This window comes from Scylla paramamosain, chromosome 19 (assembly GCF_035594125.1).
Source record: "Scylla paramamosain isolate STU-SP2022 chromosome 19, ASM3559412v1, whole genome shotgun sequence".
In the NCBI taxonomy this organism is placed as follows: domain Eukaryota; kingdom Metazoa; phylum Arthropoda; class Malacostraca; order Decapoda; family Portunidae; genus Scylla; species Scylla paramamosain.
The window spans coordinates 9,809,645-9,837,278 of NC_087169.1; the positions used below are offsets into that span (position 1 = coordinate 9,809,645).

Genomic DNA, 27,634 nt, shown 5'->3' on the forward strand with positions numbered 1-27,634 from the left:
GCAGGATAAAAAGCAATATCACTGCAGGATAGCACAAAAACAGTGATCAATTTAATCCTAACATAAGGTTTAAAAATAATAATCTATACCAGGGGCACTAGAAAATAGACAAATCCTTGGGACAACAGAGAGAGAGAGAGAGAGAGAGAGAGAGAGAGAGAGAGAGAGAGAGAGAGAGAGAGAGAGAGAGAGAGAGAGAGAGAGAGAGAGAGAGAGAGAGAGAGAAAGTACATGATAAATATGAAATGAAATTTCATATTCCAAGAAAATTTACATAGCCCTACTACGGAGATAATAGGAATGTGTAGGGATAGGATGAACAGAGGTATGAGAAACAGGTGGAGACAGGCACTGGAGAAGCAGAAGAAGAGGAAGTGGGGACCCGAGTCTTCTTTAACCTGTCAACATGGACAACTTCTGGAATATTAAGATTTGGATCAAAAATTTTAAATTTATTACCAGAAAGACTCTGTAATGAGAAAAGAGCCTGAAAATTTAGGTTCTAATTTAGATTGACGCAGAGGTGAGGCCTTAAAGACACCAATACCAAGGGACACAGGCGTGGCTCTACTGTGCTGCCGACTACTCATCTTTGCGCGTGAAGCCTGTAGTCTGTCGCACAGACGCATGGATAGTCTGAAACGTGCAGAAACGAGACTGAGCATAGTCATCAGCGGAATACACTGGCACACGTTGGGCTAGTAGTATGTCGTAAAGGAGACGTTTCTCGTCGCCAAACACAATATAGTGAGGAGTTTTTCCCGTAAATGAATTCACAGAATCATTAATGGAAGTAGCTACATGCAAAAGCCAATCTTCCCATGACTCATGAAGTTTATCTGCAGCATGCCGAAGGATCTCCAAAATTTTTCTATTAGTCCGTTCCACAAGTCCATTAGAAGCTGGATGGTGAGCAGTAATAAAGCAGTGGGGAATTCTGTACTGCTGGCAAATGATATTAAGTACCTCATTTCTAAACTATGATCCATTATCAGGAAGCAAAACTGAAAGTGTAGTGAATGGACAAAGGAGGTGGTACACTAAAGCATGGGCCACAACTGTAAAAGATTTGTTGGGCATGAGTGCAAGAATAACAAAGCCACTGAAATGATCAACACAGAAGACTGCGAGGTAATTGCAGAAGATCTATAGCAACAGTATCAAAAGAACCACCAGGAGTTGGATAATCAAGCATAGGAGCTGTGTGTGTGATACCTTTAGTTTCTGCACAAGAAAGACATTGCCCTACATGATTTGTGATGTCAAGGCTCATCGTAGGCTAGTAAGAACGCTTACGAGCCATTGTTAAAGATTTGTCACGGCCTGGATGACCAGACTGGGGAGCGTCATGAATGAGATGAAGCACAGATGAAATAAAAAGAAGTGGGGATGAGAAGTTGCGTCACTGTTTGCTGATAAACTGACACAGTACGGCATAATATACCATCAGCAAGGGAAAACTGAGATAAATGTACATGCAACTTGGATAAAACAGACTCATCACCCGATTCTAAGGCATATACCACAGCAGACCATAAAGGGTCTTGACGCTGGGCAGCAAAAAGATTCTCTCGCGAGAAATTAGTAATTTCTGACGTAGAAGCAACAGCAACATTTCGAGAGAGAGCATCTGCAGTTACATTTGCTTTACCGCACAAATACTTGATCGTTTAAATTGATCGACTATGACAAACCATCTAGCGAGACGACCTGATAAATTTTTACCCTTGAAAAAGCTGAAGCAAGGCAGCATGATCAGTATAAACAGTCAATTGGTAGCCATAGATGATGTCACGAAAATTATGTAAAGCCCATACCAGTGCCAGAGCCTCTAGATGAGTAACTGAATAGCGAGACTCAGCACCATTCAGGGTACGGCTGGCATACACAATGACCTGAGAACGAGAAATCTGTCTCCTGCATTAGAACAGCGCCTACTCCCAAAGCACTTGCATCAGTGAAGAGTGTAAAAACCAATCTGGAAAGACAAGGATTGGAGCATGAGTGAGTGCATGTTTGAGTCTGTCAAAGATAGTTTGCTGGGAGTTGTGCCATACGAAAGAGACATCCTTTTTTGAGAAGGTGCGTGAGAGGCGACGCAATGAATGCAAAGTCTCTGATGAATGCACGGTAATAACCTGCAAGACCGAGGAAAGAACTGTTCAACTTTACCATCAGTAGTGTGAACGCCATCCTTGTCAAATACATGACCTAAAACCTCAAGACGTGACAGAAGGAATTTACATTTCAGCAGCTTAAGTTTAAGACCTACTTCTTGGAATTTTTGTAAAATAAATTTAAGTTTGTTAAAGTGAGACTCAAGATCACACGAGACACCAAGATCAAATCATCAAGGTATACAAACAAACCATCGCCAATAAGACGTTGAAAAAGACTATTAACAAGTCACTGGCAAGTCCTGATGGACTGCAAAAGGTCACTTAAAACAGGGATAGGATAATGATCAGGGACGGTCACAGAGTTAACTTTCCGAAAATCAACTATAGCATGAAAATAACAGTCTTTCTTTAAAACTAAAAACAGTGGTGAGTTCCATGGAGAGTGTGATTCTTGGATGATACCGTCTTTCAGCATTCTATCAACTAAATTCTGAACAATGGCACACTGATTGTGATGCAAACGATAGGAAGGCACGAAAGAAGTACGTGCATCAGGTTTTAACCGAATGTGATACGCAATATGGTCTGTGACGCCAAGAGGTTCGTTAAGCAAAGCAACAGCCGGTTTGTGTTTGACTAGCAAATCGAGAAGACGAGACTTTGCTGTTGGGAAATCCAACACCTTAGCATGAGTTGAAAGCTGAGAAATGAGATAAGCAGTATCATGAGAAATATCTGTATTAGGAGAAACAGAAGTAATAAGGTGTGGAGAGTCATGAAAGAACCAACTGTCGCAGACTTCAAAAGAACCAAGAAATACACCGTTTTAGAGAAAAATCGGGGCACCGATTAGGTTAGGCACCAAGGCATCAGTTACATGATCTTCTCGGACACAGGAAAGAGTACTTTCAAGAACCAACCTATGAATGCGAACGGACTCTGGCAAATATAAGACGCAGGACTCAATATGCTCATTCACCACGCGAACGGGAAGGCAAACAACACTCATGGGACCCACTCGCTAATCTCCAATCACAACAGCAGAACAGACATCCACAACAGAGAATGAACGTTTCAACTCTGTGAAATCAGGCAATGACAAACCGTGATCTGTGATGCGTAAATGCTTTGAAGTTTAGAGGCTGAGTGGTGCCGGAATGTTCATTGCAGAAATAACAATATCCTGATATGAAATAGCATGATGCTGAGGAGAAACATCAATACCATGAGTCACAAGCAAGTCAAGTCCTAATAGACCATCGCTGTTGAGAACAAAATCAGGAGTTACAAAAAATTTTGCTTCAGATGGTGGTGAATTTTTGGCAAGAGACAAGGGGAAAACAACTGTACCAAGGACATGTAAGGAAAGACCTTGTACACTGAAAAGATTATTAACAGCAGGCTGTAAGGGAAGGTTAAATAAGTCTTTAAATTTGGAATAAGCCTGGACACTCAAGAGATTACGTGAAGCACCAGTGTCAACTCTCAAGGAAAGAGGAGTGTCATAAGAAGAGCACTGGTAAACTTCCATTCCTTGAAATGCAGCAATGACACTGGGAAGAGTGAGAGTGCTTTGGACAAGACAAGACGGCACTAATCTTTCCCGCACTGAATTTGACGGCTCTGAAAATTTGACGGAGAGGCCGTAACAGCTTGCTCTTGCTGCCATTCTAGAATTTTGAAACATTTTTCTGTCATGTGGTTACTTGGACAATTAACAACACAGAATTTAAATGGACGCTCAGGAGACATCTGAGGTCCCGGGGCCGGAGATGGTGAGCGAGTATATCGTGTCTGAGCAGAGGAGTGAAAGCGGAGAGGACGCTCAAGAGGAAGGAATACGAGGTCTCGTGGACGGAGATGGTGAGCGCGTATATCGTGTAGGAGCAGAGGAATGAAAATGGACACGACGACCCGATGAGGAAAGTTTAGGACGAGAGTGGCCTGAAAATTGCTTTGAAGGTACATTCCTAGAAGTTGTGTCATGCTTGGGTGGAGGCGATGAGCGAACAGACCTGAGTTTTTTTCTTGAGAAGGAAGCAATATGAGGAGGTGTGACCATCTTTGCGACAATAGGTTCATGAAAAAGCTGAACGACGGGACGAAGGTGTCATGTTATTGGTCGAATTTATCTTGAAAGGGAACACGTTTTCTTAATGTCCACCGTGTTCTGTTTTAAATATTATCCTTATTCTTAGTTATAAGTTAGTATAAGGCTTATTTACTCATTTTATATCCTATAGTATTATTCAATTCATAATTTAAGTTCTCTATATGTTTGTATGTGTAAAGGGAGGAAATGTATTTGAGGTGTAAATATGTTGAAATGAGGGGAGCTTGAGGGGGCAACACCGCATTCAGAGGGGAAAGCAGAGCGCCATAGGCCTTGAGGTAAAACGGAAGGGAGGCGTCTCTCAGGAGGAATTTTTGGGATGGAATGGTGATGGAGTGAGAGTGTGGAGGTATTAACGATGTGACGGTATAACCTTGATATCCAGGATCAAGTTGGTGAATCTTTTGTGGTACCAAGAGCTCTTGTCCGCTGAAATTTGGTTGGTGAAATGTGCCGGTGACGCTGGCTTGAAGGGAGCATAGGTCAAAGAGGCAGCCATTTTGTGAGTGGAGGCTGTGGTGCTGTCCTTGGAAGCTGGTGTTGTGGTGTATTGATGATTTTGGGATGATGTTATGGTGTTATAGGTGATCTTTGGTGATGATGATGATGTCTTGTGAGGTTTGAGGAGAGGAAATACGGGAATTATTGTATGGGGACATGATGATGGGGTCTGGGGATATATTTCAGTGGCCTGTGAAGGTGTAAACGGGTTCCGGTGTTGTGTGAAGTGACGGAAACGTCATGTATTAACGTGCACTATCTCAGTTTGTTTGTGAGTTATCATTATTAGTAATATATCTGTTTATGATACGGAATGATTGTGTTTTCTACTCCCCAACATTGATGGTATTTGAGGTGATTCCTGGTGTGCTGTGCCAAGATAAGGGTACAGTGAGAGGGTATAATTCTGGCGATTTCAGATAGGTCGGGTAGGCATTCGAAGCCTTTAAAAATCCAGACCTTCAAAAGTTTCCGGGATCAGCGTAACGTCCACTTCCAACACTTGAAAGAAAATACGATCAACGGCAGACGTCTGAAGTGAAGGCGGGTCACTTACAACAGGTGACGAGCTATGAGCATGAGGCAATTCCAGCAGTTTGTTACTGATTTTCATGGCAAAACCAAAAAGAGAGTCAGTGGTGGAAACAACACGTTTTTCCCCATGAGTAAGATAATTAACATAACTTGTGAGCTCTAGGAAGATTTGAAGTTTATCTAGACTCATCTGACCAATTTGTATCCAGTTTCCAGACACAAAAAATGCAATAGCATCATGTGCGTACTCGGTAGCATGAATTTGACCGACCATATGACCTACATTTCCGAGCTGCATACTCAGCGTAACGAAAAGCCGCAAGAAAGGAATCGTGACTACGTAACTACGAAACTCAGTATAGTCATCTTGAACCATACAAGGCTTAAAACGGACATCATGGTAAAGGCAAGTGAGCCTGGAATCAACTGCGACCTGACAAACGACATCTTGTCTGCCCCCGAGATGATGTTACTGTTTGACATCAAGCCCTCACATCGCTGTAAAAACGACAAAGCAGAATGGTTGGGGTCCTAATCCCCAATTTTTTTTTTTTTTTTAATGGTAGGGTCCTGGTGCAAGATTTTAATAGTGGGGAAAGAAGGAAGAGCCATCATTGCAGCAGCAGAAGCAGTAGCAGTAGGTAGAGTAGAAGCAATACTAGCAATACTGTTATTAGGCATCCAAATCGTAGAACAGGCCGCAAAGCCTATAATGCACTCAGCAAATACGGCGGCAGTGTGGTGACAGGAAAAACCCAAGTGGATCTAATCGGCGGCGCAGGGCGATGATGGGTGCGTGAAAGGACGACAACGCACGTGTTGGCGTGCCTGGGGCAAGGAGCAGTGACGGCAGCCCAGAAATCCCAAAATCACTCAGGATAGGCACAAAAGGCAGCTTGGTGTGGCAGGTGGCACACTAGGGAGGCTTGGCCAAAATAGGAACAGGCGTGATAAAAGCACGAGGCGGAGCACGTGGCGTGGAGCCTGGGTAGTCAACAAAGGATGTTAGCTTGTAGCAGGAGATCCACACAAAACACGAAAATAGTCACAGAAGGCACTGTGGGAGTACCGCTGCCATCAAATATGTCCTAGGGGGTTTTTAAGCTAGCAAATGTGCTAATGTCCAAATTCATTGATAACAGCACTGTAAAATATTTCCCAATATAATAACAAACTGCCAAATACAGAGTTAACCTAAACGGCTCAGAAGCCAACCGCTGACTGCGAGGTAGGGTTGGGCGGGAACCGTTCTGGAATCGGTTCCGACGGTTCCGCTAGGCCTTGCTTGGAATCGGTTCCGAGTCTTGGAGCCGGTTCCGCCTTTTTGGTTCTTCGTGAGTATTGATGGCTGATACTCGTGAGTTACAAATCACAAACAGATATGCAGTGTTTAAAATATGTAATGAATATTATTCAGGAAGCTTTGCAAATGGTATCTATCTACAAGTGAACGAAATGTTGTATAAAGGAATGATACATGAATAGCGTCCCTTCATCCAGTATTTAAAGAAATCGCATGAATGATATGAAAATATTTCGTTCATGATGGCCAATAGTATGCACCAGTTTAGTGTTGCCATATGCGTAATAGTTTCTTAGCACTGATTGGTAGATATCTTGTGACGTCATGACATAAATAGTGGTGCGTGGCCTCGACTTCATTTGTTAAAAAAAAAAAAAAGACTGCCTAAAAGAGGGGGAACCCGTGACCATTATCCTCATGAATAAATAAACGCCTTATTTTTTTCAGATACTCAAAATAAATTACTTGCACTTTGTGCTCCAACCCTTCCTCTCTCACATTATAACAATATTTTTACAGGCACCAAGTCTTTTTCAAAGGCAGCGTGAAGATGCACATGTCGCGTTTGTAGCAACTTTGCAGCGTCAGAGCATAGAGAACGGAGGTGTACATCTCACTTATAAAGCCTAAATTTCACGTAAAACAATGGCATCCAAGCGGAATAGAATAGCTCCAGTGTGGACGTACTTGGAGCAGACGTTGTCTGACGTCGTTGTATGCTTGGTGTGTATGCTTGATACTGTTCGTATGGTTAAGTCCCATACAGCAAATAATATTTCAGAAGAGATAAGACTTATCTGCAATAAATGGAACATTATAGATAAAATTAACTCAATTTTATCTAGAGACAAATGGAGCAAAGGTTCTCTGCAGTGTAGGTATCCTTCATCCTCAAATGAATATCTATCTATCTATCTATCTATCTATCTATCTATCTATCTATCTATATATATATATATATATATATATATATATATATATATATATATATATATATATATATATATATATATAAAATGTCCTATGTATTCATATGTTTTTGATTGTAAATATTCATATGTTTTTAAGAATGTAAATATGCCATTAACTGGAATTTTGCAGGGGGCCGCCAGTGGTACTAAGCTTGAGAAACTGAAGAAGAAATTGTTGCTATATAAGCCTGGCCAAACACCATTGTTGCATGCGAATACTGTGCGGAGGCAACATGCAGCTTATGGTGCGGGACTGGCATTGCAAGGTGGCCTGCACATGGATTTCTCAAGTGTTGGTCTCTATGTGTCATTCCATAAGTAAATCACTCCATAATGCGTAAAGAGAGAGAGAGAGAGAGAGAGAGAGAGAGAGAGAGAGAGAGAGAGAGAGAGAGAGAGAGAGAGAGAGAGAGAGAGAGAGAGAGAGAGAGAGATTTTCAATTTCTCAGTTATTTTAGATGTTGCCCATGAAGTATCCTTAAGATAATTGCTACAAATGATTCATGGCACTGCGACCATCCACATTTGTTCATTCAAATACGCGTTAAAAACTGACAAATTAAAGACGTTCTCATATTGGCGAAAATAAACCTTCTCGAATATACAAACTGCTCCCTTAAAGTCGGTCTTTCAATAGTCAGTATATTTTTCAGGCGGGAAAATGTCAGTTGTACATGATGTCCCAAGGTCTGCAGGGCCCAAGAAGTCTTAGTTTTGCCCTCCCCAAAGACTCTCTGCTGGCTGCCAAGATCAACTCAGTGTGAGTTGCCTATTTTTGTTTTATTTTTAAGCACACACACACACACACACACACACACACACACACACACACACACACACACACACACACACACACACACACACACGCACACACACACACACACACACACACACACAAGGAGAAGGCAGTAGACACCAACCGAAACGATAATTACTACCAGTCACGTCTAAACCCATGGATCAGTGAGTGCTCTGAACTTATCATTAAGCCCAGCTGTGACCTCACTGAATGTTTCCCTTTGTGTCTCACAACAGAAGGGAACAGTCACAGCCTGCCCTCTAAAAGACAACTCTCTTTCTTCACACAAAACTACAGCACCTTCACTCAAAATTCAAAATTATCATGGCGACTTCTACACCAGCCTCGGAGTCAACATCTGGGGAGGGGTCCATATGTGTCTCCAGGTCAGACTGTTCTTCTGGAATCGACTCTAAGTATCTTGAGACTCTCCTCAACTTTCTCTTCATTAACTTCTGCAACATTCGTGGTTTTAGATCTAATTTTCAATCTTTAGAACACCACCTTTCCTCTAATAAACCTCATCTTTTCCTCACTGAAACAGGTGTCTGAGGCAACTGACAATAGCCGCTTTTCTGTTCCCTCCTACTTTCTCTATTTTATTTTCAGTCCAAAGCTGGATGTTGTCTCTGTAACAGTTAAATCTGCTCCCATGCCAACGCTGTTGAATTTTCCAAGTTTTCCACCATCCTGCTATGACCATAGAGTCAATCTGAAACTAAATTTATCGGTCCTGTATACCTTTCAGCTAACTCCTCCGACTATAAGAAATTCTTTGACTACTTAACTTCCAAGGTGAAGCACATTCTGACTCTTTTTTCCCTTTTGTGGATATCTCCATTCCTGGAGACTTTACCACTGACCACCAGCTTTGGCTTTGCTTTCCCTAAACTGACCATCTTGGTGAACTTGCTTTAATCTTTGCTATCCTTCACGACCTAGAACAACTGGTGCAACACCCTATTAGTATTCCTACTAGTATTGGAGATACTCCCAACATTCATGACCTCTTCTTAACACTTAATCCTTCTGCTTATGCTGTTACCCAATCTTCTCCGTTGGGCTCCTCCCATCACAATCTCATATCTTGCCCTATCGCTCCAATCCCTCCTCAAAATCCCCCAAAGCAGAGGTGCCTCTGGCGTTTTCCCTCTGCTAATTAGGGTAACTTGAGGAGGTATTATGCTGATTTTCCTTAGAATGATTACTGCTTTCGTGTCAGAAACCCATCCCTGTGTGCTGAGCGCATGACAGAGGTGATAGTGTTTGGCATGGAGGCGTACATTCCTCACTTTCTCTCGACCTAAACCTTCCAAACCTTGGTTTTACACAGCCTGTTCTCGTGATATACATGATAGAGAGGTGGCTCACAGAAGATACTTGAGCCTTTCATTACCTAAATCTCATGCCCTTTATATTTCTGCCTGGAATCATGCAAGTCTGGATTCATGCCAAAAACTCCTTCATTAATAGAACGTGTCGAAGGTCTAACTCCCTCTCGTGACTTCTGGCACCTAGCCAAAAATATCTCCAGTGCCTTTGCTTCTTCATGTTTCACTCCTTTATTTCATTCTGATGGCACCGCTGCCATCCCATCTATTTCTAAAGTTGAACTCTTCGCTCAGATCCCTATCTTGGAAAACCCTATCTTGGATGATTCAAGGCTTGTTCCTCCCTTTCCTCCACCCTCTGACTACTTCATGCTAGCTATTAAAATCCTGTATAATGCTGATGTTCATCCCCTCGCTGGCCTAAACCCTCGGAAGGTTTATGGATCTGATGGAGTCCCTCCTGTTGTTTTCTGAAACCGTGCTTCCGTGCTTGCACCTTGCTTATTCAAACTCTTTCAACTTTGTCTATCAACATCTACCTTCCCTTCTTGCTGGAAGTTTGCCTACATTCAGCCTGTCCCTATAAAGGGTGACCGTTCTAATCCCTCAAAGTACCGTCTTATTGGTTTAATTTCCTGCCTATCTAAAGTTTTATAATCTCCTCAATAGGAAGATACTTAAACATCTATTCACTTCACAACCTTCTATCTGACCGTTCCATCAAAGCCGCTATACTGGTGATCTAACTTTCCTTACTGAATTTTGGTCATCCTCTTTTAGAGATTTTGGTGAAACTTTTGTTGTTACCTTGGAGATATCAAAAGCTTTTGATAGTCTGTCACAAAGCTTTGATTTCCAAACTACCCTCCTACAGCTTTTATCCTTTTCACTGTAACTTCATCTCAAGTTTCCTTTCTGACCGTTCTATTGCTGCTGTAGTAGATGGTCATTGTCCTCCTAAAACTATTAACAGTGGTGTTCCTCAGGGTTCTGTCTTGTCACCCACTTTCTTCCTATTATTCATGAATGATCTTCCTAACAGAACTTCTTGTCCTATCCACTCCTACACTGGTGATACCACACTACACTTTTCCACGTCCTTTTATAAACGTCCAACCCTTCAGGAAGTAAGGAATTCACTCAAGGAAGCCAAAAAACGAATGATTTCTGATCTCTCTAAAATATCTGATTGGGGTAGAGCAAATTTAGCATTGCTGAATGCCTCAAAAACTCAGTATCCCAACTTATCAACTCGAGAAAACCTTCCAGACAACCATCCCCTCTTCTTCAGTGACACTCAACAGCCTCCGTCTTCTACACTGAACATCATCGGTCTGTCCTTTACTTATAATCTAAACTGGAAACTTTTCATATCATATGTAACAAAAACAGCTTCTATGAAGTTAAACGTTCTGAGTCGTTTCCGCGAGTTTTTTTTTTCACCTCCCACCTGTTAACTCTGTAAAGGGGCCTTATTCTTCCATGTATGGACGAATATATGGGGGTGGTTCCATTCATACCATTCTTTTAGACAGGGTGGAATCAAAAGCTTTTCGTTTCCTCTAACTGACTTTTTTAGCTTCTTTCTTATCGCTGCAATGCTGCATCTCTTTGCTGTCTTCTACCGCTATTTTCATACCAACTGCTCTTCTGATCTTGCTAACTGCATGCCTCCCCTCCTCATGGAGCTTCGCTGCACAATACTTTCTTCTTTTTCTGACCCTTATTCTGTCCATCTCTCTAATGAAAGTGTTAACCAGTATTCTCTGGTCATTCATCCCTTTCCTTGGTAAACTCTGAAACTCCCTGCCTGCTTCTGTATTTCTACCTTCCTATGACTTGAACTCTTTGAAGAGGGATGTGTAAAGACATCCTGTATTTTAAACTATTTCAACCTCAATGGGTCTTTTTGCAATTTTTGTTGCCCTCGGCCAGTGGCCGTCTTACACACACACACACACACACACACACACACACACACAGACACACACACACACACACACACACTAGAAATTATTAGAACGAATTATTAGAACTAAAAGATGGGCTAGAGAAAGCAATGATGAGAAAATGAAAGAATTAGAGGACGAAATGAATAAAAGACAGGGAGAAATTAACTAAACTCCAATGCGATAAAATCAAAGTCCATTCTTTGCATTCTGCACAATGCGTTTAAAAAAATGAGCAGCATATAAGAAAAGTACAACAGAAAGCTGAGATGGTTAAGAAAGCAAGTTAGAAGATACATCCCTTATAAAAAGACAAATATAGTAATGACAAAAAAGTGGATCACCTGAAGATCCGCCACCCCAGCCGCACTCGGGGTGGCAGATCTTCAGGTGAGACAATCTGGGGTGGCGGATCTTCAGGTGATCCCATACTTTTAATGAAGTAAACTTTTTTTCTGCATTTTTTATATCCACTCAGTTTTTTTAATGCGTTCATGTTGTTAGGTTAGGTTAGGTTAGGTTAGGTTAGGCTAACCTAACCTAACCTAACCTAACCTAACCAAGTGAGAGAGTGTGGGGTGGCGGATTTTCAGGTGAGACAATCTGGGGTGGCGGATCTTCAGGTGAGACAATCTGGGGTGGCGGATCTTCAGGTGATCCCTGTGGGGTGGCGGATCTTCAGGTGATCCAAAAGAGTAGTTAGATGGCAGTTGCATTGCTGCAAGAAAAATAGATAGAGATAGAGAAAAATAAATAGAGATATGTTGTGTAATACATACAAAAGACATGGAGATGGAAGAAGCTATATGAGATATAGAAGTGCAAGGAACGAATATACAAAGATGAGAAGAGAAGCAGAAATTTATTAACAAAAGGACTTAATAAATAATCCAAGCTATTCTGTAGTTATGTAAAAGCCAAGACGAAAGTGAGAGATAAAATTCGGTGTCTGACAGATAATGGGAAAAACTATAATACTGAGGAAGGAATATTTTTTCCTTTTTTTTTTTTTTTTTATATGTAGGAGGGACAAAGCCCAAGGACAACAAAACTATAATAAAAAAAAAAAAAAACTGTCATGCTGATCCACGAACAGACTCAAAAGGGTACCCAAAATTTACAGGATAAGCGTCTTGAAACCTCCCTTTTGAAAGAGTCAAGTCATAGGAAGAAGGAAATACAGAATATACACTAGGTAGTTCCAGCGTTTACCAGAGAGAAAGGGGTGAATGACTGAAAGTGCTGGTTAACTCTTGCATTAGAGACGGGGACTTGTCCAGCGAGGCCACGGGAGGAGGGGAGGCATGCTGTTAGCAAAATCAGAAGAGCAGTTAGCGTGAAAATAGCGGTAGTAATATAGCAAGAGATGCAATATTACGGCGATGAGAGAGAGGCTGAAGACAGTTAGAGGAGAGTTGATAAGACGAAAAGCTTTTGTCTCTAAGACCAGAATGAATGAAAACACCCCCATACATGTGAAGCATACTTCATACATGGACAGATAAGACCCCTGTACAGAGTTAACAGCTGGGGGGGGATGAGAAAAACTGGCGGAGACGACTCGGAACTCCTAACTTCATAGGAGCTGTTTTAGCTAGAGATGAAGTGTGAAGTTTCTAGTTTAGATTATAAGTAAAGGACAGGCTGAGGTTGTTTAGTGTAGGAGAGGGGAACAGATGAATGTCATTGAAGAAGAGAGGATAGTTATCTGGAAAGTTGTGTCTAGTTGGTGGATAAAGGAATTAAGTTTTTGAGGCATTAAACATTAGTAGGTTTGTTCTGCCCCAATCTGTGACTTCCTTGCATGAACTGTTTATTTCCTTGAAGGGTTAGACGTCTATGAAAAGACGTGGAAAAGTGCAAGGTGGTATCATCAGCGTAGGAGTGAATAGGACAAAACGTTTGGTTTAGAAGATCATTGATAAATAACAGGAAGAGAGTGGGTGACAAAACAGAACCTTGAGGAATATCACTATTAATAGATTTAGGAGAAGAACATTGACCGTCTACTACGACACCAAGGTCAGAAAGGTCAGAAAGGAAACTGGAGATGAAGTTAAAGAGAGGAGGATAGAAGCGATAAGAGGATAGTTTGGAATTCAAAGCTTTGTACCAGACCTTATCAAAAGCTTTTGATATCTCTAAAGCACGAGCAAAAGTTTCACTAAAATTCCTAAATGAGGATACCAAGACTCAGTAAAGAAAGCTAGATCACCAGTAGGGCGGCCTTAAAGAAACCCATACTGGCGATCAAATAGGTTATGAAATGATAGGTGTTTAAGAATTTTCCTGTTGAGGATAGATTAGAAAAAAAAACCTAGATAGGAAATTAAAGCAATAGGACGGTAGTTAGAGGGATTAGAAAGATCACCCTTTTTAGGAACAGGTTGAATGTAGCCAAACCTCCAGCAAAAAAAAAAAAAGGTAGAAGTTGATAGACTGAGTTGGAGGAGTTTGACTAAGCAAAATAAATGCAAGAACGGAGGCAGAGTTTCGGAGATCAATTGTGGAGAACCCTGTCAGGTTCATAAGTCTTACATGGGTTAATGGCAGTGAGGGCATGGAAAACATCACTGCGAAGGATCTTAATGGGTACCATGAAGTCGTCGTAGGGTGGGAGAGAGGGAGGAACAAGCCCTGAATCATTCAAGATAGGAGTTTTAGCAAAGGTTTGAGCGAGGAGTTTTAGCAAAGGTTTGAGCGAAGACTTCAGCTTTAGAAATAGATAAAAATGGCAGTGGTGCCACCAGGTTGAAATAAAGAAGGGAAATTTTTAACAAAGCAACGTTATTAGACATATTTTTGGCTAGGTGCTAGAAGTCACGAGGGTAGTTAGATGTTGAAAGATTTAGACAATTAATAGAAAGGATCTTTTGGCTAGTAGGATAACAGGCTTGGTGTGATTCCGGGAAGAAATAAAAAGTGCATGAGATTCAAATGATAGAAGGCTCAAGTACCTTTTGTGGGCCACCTCTCTATCTTGTGTAGCATGAGAACAGGCTGTGTTAAACCAAGGTTTGGAAAATTTAAGTTTAAAGAAAGAGTGAGGAATGTACGCTTCCATGCCAGACAATATCACCTCAAAACACAGAGACTGGTCTCTAACACGGAAGCAGTAGTCGTTCCTAGGAAAATCAGCATAATACCTCCTCAGGCCATCCTAATTTGCAAAGGCAAAACGACAGAGGTACCTCCTCTTTAGGGGATTCTGAGGAGGGGTTAGAGCAACAGGACAAGATTTGATTTGATTTGACAAGAAATGAGATTTGATCGGAGGAGTCCAATGGAGAAGATAGGGTGATAGCATAAGCAGAAGGATTAGATATTAGGAAAAAGTCAAGAATGTTGGTCTTATCTTCCTGACGGTCAGGGATATAGTAGGATGTTGCACCAGTTGCTCTAGTTCACGGATGATAGCAAAGTTAAAGGCTAGTTCACCAGGATGGTCAGCGAAGGAAGCTGGTGGTGAACACTGAAGTCTCCAAGAATGGAGATCTCCGCAAAAGGGAACAGAGAATGTGCTCCATTTTGGAAGTTATGTAGTCAAATAATTTTTTTTTTTTTTATAGTCAGAGGAATTAGGTGAGAAGTGTACAACATAGATAAATTTAGTGTGTTTAAATTTACATATATCTTAAGGAAATCGTTGGCAACAAAACATTGTTGGTTAACAAGAGCTATTAAGAAAATGTAATGAGCCATTAGGCAGTGACCAAATAACCTTAACTTAATTACAGAAGATAATAGAATCATTAAGAGAAAAATGGAGTAGCTATCAGGCTACTTTCAACCAATTAAAAGATATATTGTTAACTGAAGAAGATTCTGAAGTCTACGATCAAGTAGGAACACCAAAAAAATAAATTATGGTGAACAGTTAACTAAATTTGAAGATCAAATAGGATTAATGAGAAGTAACTTATCTAATAACACTTCTCCTACTTTCACAATGAGAAGGTAACCTAACATTACCAGCTATAACATTGCCAGAGTTTTCAGGGAATATAACGACTTAACCTGCTCTCGTGCGCACGCTCTTGAATTTTCTGAGTGTTCCACCATCTCGCTACGACGACAGAGTCACTCTCAAACTAAACTTATCTGTGCTGTATACCTTTCACCTAAATCCTCTGACTATAAGAAATTCTTTGACTACTTTACTTCCAAAGTTCTCTTCCCTTTTGTGGAGGCCTCCATTCTTGGATACTTCAATGTTCTTCACCAGCTTTGGCTTTCCTCTCCCTTCACTGCCCATCCTGATGAACTAGCCTTCAGCTTTGCTATCCTCCACGACCTAGAACAATTGGTGCAACACCCTACTCGTACTCCTACTCCCTGACCCTCTTGGAGATACGCCCAACATTCTTGACCTTTTCCTAACCTCTAATCCTGCTTACTCTGTTACCCTCTCTTCTCCATTGGGCTCCTCCGTTCACAGTCTCATATCAGTATCTTGTCCTATCGCTCTATTCCCTTTTCAAGATTCCCCTAAGTAGAAATGCCTCTGGCGTTTTGCCTCTGCTAGTTGGGGAGACCTGAGGAGTCATTTTGCTGATTTCCTTTGGAATGACTACTGCTTCCGTGTCAGAAACCCGTCTCTGTGTGCCGAGCGCATAAGAGGTGAGAGTGTCTGGCATATATATGATAGTTGGTTACTAAAAGATGGGACATTAAGAGCGTGACCTAATCCTGTAAAATAATACAAATAGATAAATACACACACCGATACAAAACAGATACTGAATTGGTAAAGAAATACAACAATGAGTTAATAGAATAAATAAACTATAATACATACATACATAAATTTAAGAAATAAATAACGCCAAATATTTAGTGATTTAATGAATGCATCGTGATCCACAGCCTGATGAGACTTTTGGACTCCGGCATTGTACGAAAAGTTATCCTGGATGCTATCAACAACTCGACGGAGTGTCTGAAGCCGATCTCCTCTGTTGCAAGCAGAGAGCGGCGGCCACTCGAGTTGAAGGACTTTTACGGTGTCTTCTCATTGTACGCAGCAGGTATGCTGGAAGGAGTGTGAATTTGATTTGTGTTGATATTATGAGCTTGTGTTAGGGAGGCAGTAGCAGAGTGGTCTGCATACGAAAATGATCCCTCATTCATGTCTTGTTGTGTCTCAGATTTTATCTGCTGGAATATATTACATGCCGTCCAAATATTCAATCCATAGTTGTAGTTTTCGTCAAGTGGAACACCGGGTCACGGAAGTTTTTTTTATTTAATTTCATTTTTTATATGCTGGAGGGGCAATGCCTAGCGGCAACACAAATTTCAAAGAAAAAGGCTCTCAGAGTGCAAGTCAGTAAAGCGCAGTAAAAAAAAGAATCGAAAATTGGAGAATAAGTGTCATGAAACCTCCCCTATTCAAAGAGTTTCTGTCATAAGAAGGAGAAAATACAGAAGCAGGCAGACCCTTACAAAGTTCGAAGAGAAGGGGATGAAAGATCGAAAATATTAGTGAACTCTTGCATTAGAAAGGCGGATAGAATAGCGGTAAGACAAAGCAAAATGTTTTGTGCAGCGAGGCCACGGGCGAAGGGGATGCATGCAATTAGCAAGATAGGCAAGTAGTTTGCCTGAAAATATCTGACATTGCGGCGAAGAAAAAGACTGAAGACAGTTAGAGGGGAGGAGCTGATAATAGAAAATGCTTTTGATTGTACCCTTTTCATATGAGCAGTGTGAGTGGAATCTCGGCTCGCTCTATATTTTGTGAAGCGTACTCCATATACATGAATGGATAGGCTTTGTACAGAGTTAACAGGTGAGGGTGTGAAAAACCGACTTCATAGAAACCGTTTTAGCAAGAAAGTTACGAAATTTCCAATTTAGATTTATTAGTCATGGATACGACGAGGATGTTCAGTGTAAAAGAGAGAGGAACAGTTCAGCGTCATTAAAGAAGAGGAGATAGTGAAGTGTGAGATTGTGTCGACTTTGTAGATGGCGGAATTTTTTTTTTTTTGAGGCACTGAACAACCATGTTCCGCCCCATTCAGTGTAAGGGACGAAATACCACTCTCTCCTAAACGAACCGAGGAGAAGCAGAGGAACCTGGTACTCTTCCCCCTTCCACCACCTGGGAGTGCAGGAGGTCAGATCACCGACGCACTTCCCGAAGCTTCGAGTCATCGGCTGTTTTATAATGTGTGGATGCTTCAAACAGCTAAACCTGTCTCAAGGTTTCCAAGCTCCGTCTAGTTTCACTGTGTGCTTCTTGTAGCCTCTTCCAGAGGTTATTTACGGTCCCCTGTAAATCGTTGCAGAAACTAGACACACATGTTCTCCCTTGGCTCTCATCTAGGTTTCCACAGCGACGAAATGCCCTCACTTTCTCCTCGTTCGACCCTAGTGACAGGTTGTCTGTGTGTGTGTGTGTGTGTGTGTGTGTTAGTGTTTTTTTCCGTGTTACAGTGACGGAGCGGGGAAAGGTTTTGAGAAGCTCCAGTGGCAATGTTCTTGTGTGAATGTGTAGTATTCGTTCCTTTGGTATCTTATGTGTAGTGTGCGAATGTTATTAAATTTCCACGCCGCTCCCCAGTGTTTCTGTCCCATCGTTCCTTTGTGGACCACCCCCTACTCGGCTCAGACGATTCTGGGATCTGGGAAAAAAACGACTGGACGCTTCACCATCACCCGTCTCGGTCGTTTCTCCCCTTACAGTGGCGACCTCGCCAGGATCTCTGAGCCGTGTAGTGTTCCAGGTGTGTGGGGGTTTGGCAGAAGAGGTGCTAAGAATGCATTAGTGTGTTCACCAGTGTGAGGGAATTAAGCGCGGAGAGGCAGGTGGTCGTCTCAGCAGGGGTCCCTATTTTGACCAGATATTCACTCCTTTATAACCACACAGGAATTCGCTAGTAGTCCAAAACAAGGAAGATTTTGAAGGACATATATATATATATATATATATATATATATATATATATATATATATATATATATATATATATATATATATATATATATATATATATATATATATATATATATATATATATATATATATATATATATATATATATATATATAGATAGATAGATAGATAGATAGATAGATAGATATCTCCTATAAGTAGCACAATGGACGTGGTTGCATACTTTCCTCAGCTACTGCCAATCTTATGCCAAAACATGAGATAACAGTGAAGGGCGAGAAGGGGAGAGACCATACCGGCTGCAGTGTATATAGATCAGGCGGCGATGGAGGACAGGCTTTGTCAGTGGCCAACGGTAGAGGTGGGCCAACAGCAGCGGTAGACAGGCGGCGTCAGTGGCCAACCGCAGAGGTGGGCCAACAGCAGCGGTAGACAGGCGGCGTCAGTGGCCAACCGCAGAGGTGGGCCAACAGCAGCGGTAGACAGGCGGCGTCAGTGACCAACCGCAGAGTTAGGGGTGCTGTACGGCCGTGCTGACGTAATCGCTGACATACACATTTAAGGGCGTAAAGATGATACTTCTAGGACTGACCGTACACAAATATATTGTCAAAATAGAAGGAGACTCCATCTAGACCGGACAGAACAATACGCATTAGTTTGATGAAGGTGGCACAAGCTGTAACTAAGCCAAAAGGAAGACGAGTGAACTCCATTAATCCAAGGTGGGTAGCTTTATCAGTTAGAGGTACTTGGTAGTAAGCTTTAGTAATATCTAATTCAGAGAAGTAGATGCTACCATAGAATTTGTGAAGTTCTTCTGTGATGGTGATGATGGGTTCAGCGTCGAACACAGTGACAGAATTAAGGTAAGCATCCTGAAGTCTATAGCAAGGCGGTAACTTCCCGAAGATTTCTTTACCACGATAACAGGTGAGCAGTGGGATGACATAGATGGTCTCATGATGCCTTGGGCAAGGAGGTCTTCCACTTCTTCCTCAAAGAGGCTTTAGATGTAAGGGAACGGGATAAAATTTAGCTCTAAACCTGTCGGTTGAACATAACTCAATATCATGCTTAATGGACTGTGTGCATCCGGGAACCTCCGAGAGAACATCTTTATATTCACTGAGGACACACTGTAAGTCGCACTTCTGCGAGGAGGTCAAGTTGCTACTTACTTCAGGACAGTGTTGTATAGTCTCAGCACCTACACAACCATCAGGTGTTACAGGCATATCTTCATCCTACTCCACAAACTTTTGGGTGTCTGAAAAGTATAACTTTGGGAAGTCTGTCAGTCCATCTGAGGTGGAAAACTCATCTAGGATGGTGGCTTGGTTAACCGTGGCCCGACGGTGGTACCTTTTTAAAAGATTGGCATGATATAACTTGGCTTTCCCTTTTCCTCAATGAGAAACCTTGTTTCTACGCTCCAGAACAAGATAGGGTCCGCTCCAGGACATCATTAACTTACTGGTGGAATCAGGAAGCATAATCAAAACATCGTCTCCAGCCTTAAAGTGCCTGTCTTGAGAACGCAGGTCGAAATAGGTCTTGTACTTTGATGTACTAATATCAGCATTTTCGACAGCAATCTTGGCACACTCTGCAAGCTTGTCCTTGAGATCAATGACATACTGAAAGCAAAATCACTGGTCATTATCAAGCTTCCCACAAATCACGTAGTACAGAAAGGCGCTCTCGTACTGCTCTGCCATATAACATCTCAAACGCGGAGAAACCTGTAAGGTCACTGGGCATTTCTCGCATAGCGAATAAAATGGCAGGGAGATATCGGTGCCACTCACGGGGTTTGTCACAGCACAGCTTTCTCAGAGATGCCTTTAGGGTGCCATGAAGCCTTTCTACCCTGCCGTTGCCGCTGGGATGGTAAGGAATAGTAAAGAATAGTTTAACTCCGAGCAACTGATGAAGCTCGTCCATCATCTGAGATGTGAACTGTGTCCCGCGATCTGAAAGTATTTCTCCAGGGATGCCCACTCTGGAAAATATTGACAACAGAGCTTCAGCTACAGAAATGGAAGTGACATCCTTCAAGGGTACTGCCTCAAGGAAACCAGTAGCGAAATTAATTAATGTGAGTAGGTATCTGTGTCCTTCTGATGTTGGAGAAGAGAGTGGTCCCACTATGTCAACAACCACTCTAGCGAAGGGTTCAGTTAGCCACTCTAGTGAAGGGTTCAGTTATAACTAGGAATTGTTTCATAGGCACAGGCTTGACTTTGCCTTTAATAGACATTAGTTGACATTACAAAATGTTCGTATGTCTGACCACATACCTGGCTAATAAAATTGATCGCCGATCTTCATTCCGGCCTTGCAATGGGAGAGGTGTCCGGCCTTCATGGGCGACAGTTAACATTGTCGACGGCATTCCGCTGGAACAACCATGACTTTCTTACCAAGGGTGTTTTTGCAGGGTGAAGAGTGGCAGACACGGTAATACAATCCGTTGTGAAGTTTGTACCTGAAGGATGATCAACTGCGGGTGGTCTCGTCCTCTCCGGTAGCAGCCTTGTTCCTTACAGCTGAGAGGGAGGCACACGAATCCTGCATACGTGAGAAAACTTCCGGTGTGATGGATAAGGGTTCAAAGTTAGGCAGAGCAAGAGGGTGAATCTTCCTAGCAGGAGCAGCACGTGTTTGGACAGTTGCACTTGTTCGTCAGCAGAAGTTGTGACGACAGAAGGGTCATCTGGTAGTCGTGTTCCTTCAACATTGCCTATGAGGACACTGCAGAGCTTTATAGGGGCTCGAACGGCGTCGATCCATCCAACGTAATACAGGCAACGTATATAACACCTTATCAAAGGGAAGTCGTCAACACGTCCCAGATAGTCGACAACAGTGATCTTCTTGCAGCTGGATATATCAACATCAGGCAAGGCTTCTTCAGATACAACAACATAAGTGCACCCGGTGTCCCGAACGATTATTGAGACTCTAGAGCTGTTAATTTTACCTGAAGTAAAATATTGCTGGTTTGAGGGCCCAGAAAAGCAAAACCCAGCTTTCTCAGCATTCTTCTTAAGTTCATGAGCTTGTTTTGGTCTAAAAAGATAAGGATTTTTAGGGCAATTTGGCCTAATATGACCCACTTCTCCACAGTTGTGACACTTTACTGTTTACTTCCGAACAGAAGGTGGTGATGATCGCGGTATCGCTGGCTTGCTACTGAAGTTAGGTTTCATGCTGTGTTTGGAGGTGGAGTGACTCTTCAAATAAGAGTTATGAGACGAGTCCCATATGCCTGCCTTGCTGACGGCGTCTGGAAGGGAGATTATACCATTCTCCTTCAGAAACATGCAAAGTTCAGGTGCGAAAGTTGTAAAGAAATGGTCGAGTATCACAAAAGACCTCAGTGCAGAGAAACTACGCTCTAATCCAACAGAGTCGAGTCAGTGGTCAAAGAGTCGACCCAGATGCATAGAAAACTGCTGGTACGTTTCACCAGCACAAATTCTGGTCGATATAAAGGTACTGCGGTAATGGTCTGGAGTTCCATGAAAATGTTTCAGGAGCGCATCTTTAAGCAGGGAATAGTCATCAGTTATCTCCTTAGACAAGGTAATGTACACATCCGCCAGCTTACCCCTTAGGAGACTTCCTAATCATACAGCTAGACTATCATCATCGATGTTAAGTAAAGATGCCATGCGTTCAAAGCGAGAAAAATAGGAGGCTAGATCTTCACCTTCTCTGTATAAAGGTAATGAAGGGCGAGAGACATTATCGTCCACAGGAGAGAAATGGTTACTGATATTTTACCTGCAGCTTGTAGTTTCAACTGTTCCAGGGCGAGGGAGTATTGACGCTCCTTCTCTCGTTCTTCTCGCTCCTTCTCTCGTTCTTCTCTCTCCTTCTCTCGTTCTTCTCTCTCTCCTTCTTCTCTCTCCTTCTCTCGTTCTTCTCTCGTTCTTCTCTCTCCTTCTCTCGTTCTGCTTCTTTCTTTGCTCTTCTTTCACTTATTTCCCTTTCTCTTTCGTCTCGCCGCAGAGCTTGTTCCTGGGCGACGTTCCTGGCCCAGCTCTCGGCCGAGTGTGATGAGATTTTGGATGGAAGACATGTTAATCAAAACATCCAAGAGAACGAGGAAAATGCATCCTTGCGGGGAACCAGAATGATAAATTGCAGAACAATTACTAAACAATCCTCCAACAGTAACAAAGACGGGTTACTTCCAAAATCAATGTCACAGGAGTTACCTCCACACCTGACAAACAAGGACCTAAAGCCAGAGTCTAACAAAGATGCACCTGACTCAGCAAAGCAAAAGATAAAGATCCCAACAACCAATCACCGCCCAGGACGCCCAGTCCTCACCGTCCCTGTCGGTGTTACAGTGCAGTCAGTGTACAGTTCGGTTGTCGAGTGTTGGTTGCGAGTGCTTGTGCCTTGTGTGATTGTTCGTCGTGGGTTCCTTTTTGTGAGTTTCCCTGATGTGTGTGTTTTCTGTTGTGTGTTTTCTGTTGTGTGTTCTTTGTTGGGTGTTTCTTTATTTCTTTGTCGAGTATTATTCTCTTGCGTGTGGGGTATGAGGTCTCATTGTCACCACGTCTAAGATATTGACGCTCGAGGAGCTCAGGATTCAGGCGATGACACTTAACTTGTCTTGGGATGACAGTGGCAAGTTTGTCCTCCAGCAACTGGCTTGCGAGCGAGAAGAGAGAGCAAGAGAACGTGAGGAGAGAGAGGAGAGACCGTGAAGAGAAGAAGAGAGATTGTGAGGAGAGAGAGAGGAGAGAAAACGGGAAGAGAGAGAGAGAGAAGGAGAGAGAACGTGAGGAGAGAGAGAGAAGGAGAGAGAACGTGAGGAGAGAGAGAGAAGGAGAGAGAACGTGAGGAGAGAGAGAGAAGGAGAAAACGTGAGGAGAAAGGAGAAAGAGAGGAGAGAGAAAGAAGGAGAGAGAACGTGAGGAGAGAGAGAGAGAGAGAAGGAGCGAAAAAGTGACGAGAGAGAAGAAGCGAGAACGTGAGGAGAGAGAGAGAAGGAGTGAGAACGTGACAGAGAGAGAGAGAGAGAGAGAGAGAGAGAGAGAGAGAGAGAGAGAGAGAGAGAGAGAGAGAGAGAGAGAGAGAGAGAGGAGAGAGAACATGAGGAGAGAGAGAGAGGAGAGAACTTGAAGAGCAAGAGAGGAGAGAGAGAGAGGAGAGAGAGAGAAGGAGAGAGAACGTGAGGAGAGGGAGAAGGAGAGAGACTCTGAGGAAAGAGAGAAGAGAGATAAGAGGAGAGAGCATGAAGAAGGGGAAAAAGAGCGAGAATTTGAGCTTACCAAGCTTCGGCTAGCTACGGAGTCTGCAGAAGCCAAACCCTCTCTCCTGCACCATGGTAGTAGCGTTCGAGAACCCAAGCCTATGAGGAAGGTGAGGACATTGCCTCCTACTTGACCCAGTTCGAGCGGATGGATACCTTATTAGAGAGTGGGGAGAGTAGTCTCACTTTTCGGTTGGGCAGCTTGTTAACCGAAAAAGCGGCCGAGCTATATTTCACCCTCGATACTAACACCATCAACGACTTTACTCTCCTTAAACAGGCACTACTGACGGGGTTCAACAAGACACCGGAATGCTACCAGCACGACTTCAGGAGCAACAAGATCACAGGAGGAGGCAGTAGACACCTGCCGAAACGATAATTACTCCCATTGAGGTCTAAAGCACCCTTTTGCAGAGATCTCCATTCTTGGAGACTTCAATGTTCACCACCAGCTTTGGCTTTCCTCTCCCTTCACTGACCATCCTGGTGATCTAGCCTTCAACTTTGCTATCCTCCACGACCTAGAGCAATTGGTGCAACACCCTACTCGTATTCCTGACCGTCTTGGAGATACGCCCAACATTCTTGACCTTTTCCTGACCTCTAATCCTTCTGCTTATGCTATCACCCTTTCTTCTCCGTTGGGCTCCTCCGATCACAATCTCATATCTGTATCTTGTCCTATCGCTCCAGTCCCTCCTCAGGATCCCCCTAAGCGAAGGTGCCTCTGGCGTTTTGCCTCTGCAAAATACCTGAGGAGGTATTTTGCTGATTTTCCTTGGAATGATTACTGCTTCCGTGTCAGAGACCCGTCTTTGTGTGCTGAGCGCATAACACAGGTGATAGTGTCTGGCATGGAGCCGTACATTCCTCACTCTTTTTCTCGTCCTAAACCTTCTAAACCTTGGTTTAACACAGCCTGTTCTCGTGCTATACATGATAGAGAAGTGGCCCACAAAAGGTACTTAAGCATTCCATCACCAGAATCTCATGCACTTTATATTTCTGCCCGGAACCATGCCAAGTCTATTCTCCAACTAGCAAAAAACTCCTTTATTGAAAGAAAGTGTCAAAACCTTTCAAGATCTAACTCCCCTCGTGACTTCTGGCATCTAGCCAGAAATATCTCAAATAACTTTGCTTCTTATTCTTTCCCTCCTTTATTTCAACCAGATGGCACCACTGCTATCGCATCTGTTTCTAAAGCTGAACTCTTCACTAAACCTTTGCTAAAAACTCTACCATGGACGATTCTGGGCTTGTTCCTCCCTCTCTTCCACCCTCTGACTACTTCATGCCACCTATTAAAATTCTTCGCAATGATGTTTTCCATGCCCTCGCTGGCCTAAACCCTCGGAAGGCTTATGGACCTGATGGAGTCCCTCCTATTGTTCTCCGAAACTGTGCCTCCGTGCTTGCACCTTGCCTAGTCAAACTCTTTCAGCTCTGTCTGTCAACATCTACCTTTCCTTCTTGCTAGAAATTTGCCTACATTCAACCTGTTCCTAAAAAGAGTGACCGTTCTAATCCCTCAAACTATCGTCCTATTGCTTTAATTTCCTGTCTATCTAAAGTTTTTGAATCTATCCTCAACACGAAGATTCTTAAACATCTATCACCTCACAACCTTCTATCTGATCGCCAGTATGGGTTCCGTCAAGGCCGCTCTACTGGTGATCTTCTGGGTTTCCTTACTGAGTCTTGGTCATCCTCTTTTAGAGATTTTGGTGAAACTTTAGCTGTTGCCTTGGACATATCAAAAGCTTTTGATAGAGTCTGGCACAAAGCTTTGATTTCCAAACTACCCTCCTACGGCTTCTATCCTTTCCTCTGTAACTTCATCTCAAGTTTCCTTTCTGACCGTTCTGTTGCTGCTATGGTAGACGGTCACTGTTCTTCTCCTAAATCTATTAACAATGGTGTTCCTCAGGGTTCTGTCCTGTCACCCACTCTCTTCTTATTATTCATTAATGATCTTCTAAACCAAACTTCTTGTCCTATCCACTCCTACGCTGATAATACCACCCTGCACTTTTCCACGTCTTTTCATAGACGTCCAACCCTTCAGGAGGTAAACATTTCACGCAGGGAAGCCACAGAACGCTTGACTTCTGATCTTTCTAAAATTTCTGATTAGGGCAGAGCAAACTTGGTATTGTTCAATGACTCAAAAACTCAATTCCTCCATCTATCAACTCGACACAACCTTCCAGACAACTATCCCCTCTTCTTCAATGACACTCAATGTCCCCCTCTTCTACACTGAACATCCTCGGTCTTTCCTTTACTTATAATCTGAAATGGAAACTTCACATCTCATCTCTAGCTAAAACAGCTTCTATGAAGTTAGGCATTCTGAGACGTCTCCGCCAGCTTTTCTCATCACCCCAGCTGCTAACTCTGTACAAGGGCCTTATCTGTCCATGTATGGAGTATGCTTCACATGTCTGGGGAGGTTCCACTCATACTGCTTTTCTAGACAGGGTGGAATCAAAAGCTTTTTGTCTCATCAACTCCTCTCCTTTAACTGACTGTCTTCAGCCTCTCTCTCACCGCCGCAATGTTGCATCTCTAGATGTCTTCTACTGCTATTTTCATGCTAACTGCTCTTCTGATCTTGCTAACTGCATGCCTCCCCTCCCGCGGCCTCGCTGCACAAGACTTTCTTCTTTCTCTCAATCCTATTCTGTCCACCTCTCTAATGCAAGAGTTAACCAGTATTCTTAATCATTCATCCCTTTCTCTGGTAAACTCTGGAACACCCTGCCTGCTTCTGTATTTCCACTTTCCTATGACTTGAATTCTTTCAAGAGGGAGGTTTCAAGACACTTATTCATCAATTTTTGACTACTGCTTTGACCCTTTTATGGGACTGGCATTTGGGACTTTTTATGGGACTGGCAGTGGGCATTTTTTTTTCATTGGATTTTTGTTGCCCTTGGCCAGTGTCCATCCTACATAAAAAAAAAAAAAAACATCAGAGAATTAGCAGCGGATTTCCACCCGCTGCCCTTGGCCAGTGTCCATCGTACATAAAAAGAAAAAAAAAAAACATCAGAGAATTATCAGCAGATTTCCACCCGCCTGCTTTAGCTGTTTGACTCCTGGCTTGAGGCTTCGAAGATTCCTAGCACCTTCGAAGACTTATGCGGGTTTATAGTCCTTGACTAGTTTTTCGCCTCTCTTATCCCTGAACTTTGTCTCTTCATGAAACAGCATCAGGTCACCGCGCTCAAGACAGCAGTGGAGAAGGCAGACAATTGGGAGTTGGCTCACAACGCCTACCCAAAGCATAACACTAACAGCTCTTCCGGCAAGTCTTCTTTCTCCATGAAGAGAGCCACCTCCACCGAAAGTGATCCAAAGAACACTTCCTCTCGGATCAACTGCTATAACTGCGAAGAAGGACACCTCGGGAGTCGGTGCCCCAAGAATCCTCGAGCCTTCAAGGACCATCACCAAAGCACAGGGCAGGGTTCTGCATGAGTGACCGACCTCCCCTTAACTATACAGTTGCTGACACCATCAACTGTTTTCGGTCTTCTACCATCATCTGGGACACTGGCCTCAACTGCGTGATCGTTTCCGAGGAAGCAGTCCCCCGATGCTGATGTCTGCCCAAAATTACCAGTAGAAGATTTCTTAGGTCGAGTCAGTGAGTTCCCGGTTGTGTGCAGTTTTTTTAGTTGCTTGTACAATGAAGGATGAACCGACGCTGTGCGAGCCCCCATGAAGCGCTGCAGCATCCTCATCGGGAACATCCCTGGAACTCGCAACCCCAATCACCCGATTTCCTTTCACAGTGAGTCCTTCTCGTCAATAACTGAGATT

At 42.9% G+C, this 27,634-nt stretch overlaps 2 protein-coding genes across 2 annotated transcripts in view; both read left to right on the top strand.

The window, feature by feature from the left end:
- Positions 1–27,634, top strand: part of LOC135110059 (glutamate receptor ionotropic, kainate glr-3-like) — a 177,724-nt gene that overhangs the window by 99,921 nt on the left and 50,169 nt on the right. The window lies entirely within an intron of this gene.
- On the top strand, positions 7,681–16,785 carry LOC135110058 (uncharacterized). Its single transcript, XM_064022025.1, has 3 exons — positions 7,681–7,834; positions 8,196–8,302; positions 16,488–16,785. The coding sequence occupies exons 1-3, from the start codon at positions 7,820–7,822 to the stop codon at positions 16,666–16,668; spliced, it is 303 nt and encodes a 100-aa protein (XP_063878095.1). The 5' UTR covers positions 7,681–7,819; the 3' UTR covers positions 16,669–16,785.

What these genes read in the sequence shown, in the direction of transcription:
- LOC135110058 (XM_064022025.1), top strand. An exon ending in GCTGCCAAGATCAACTCAGT is followed by an intron (nt 8,303 to 16,487) that starts GTGAGTTGCCTA and finishes CGTGATCCACAG; the next exon opens with CCTGATGAGACTTTTGGACT.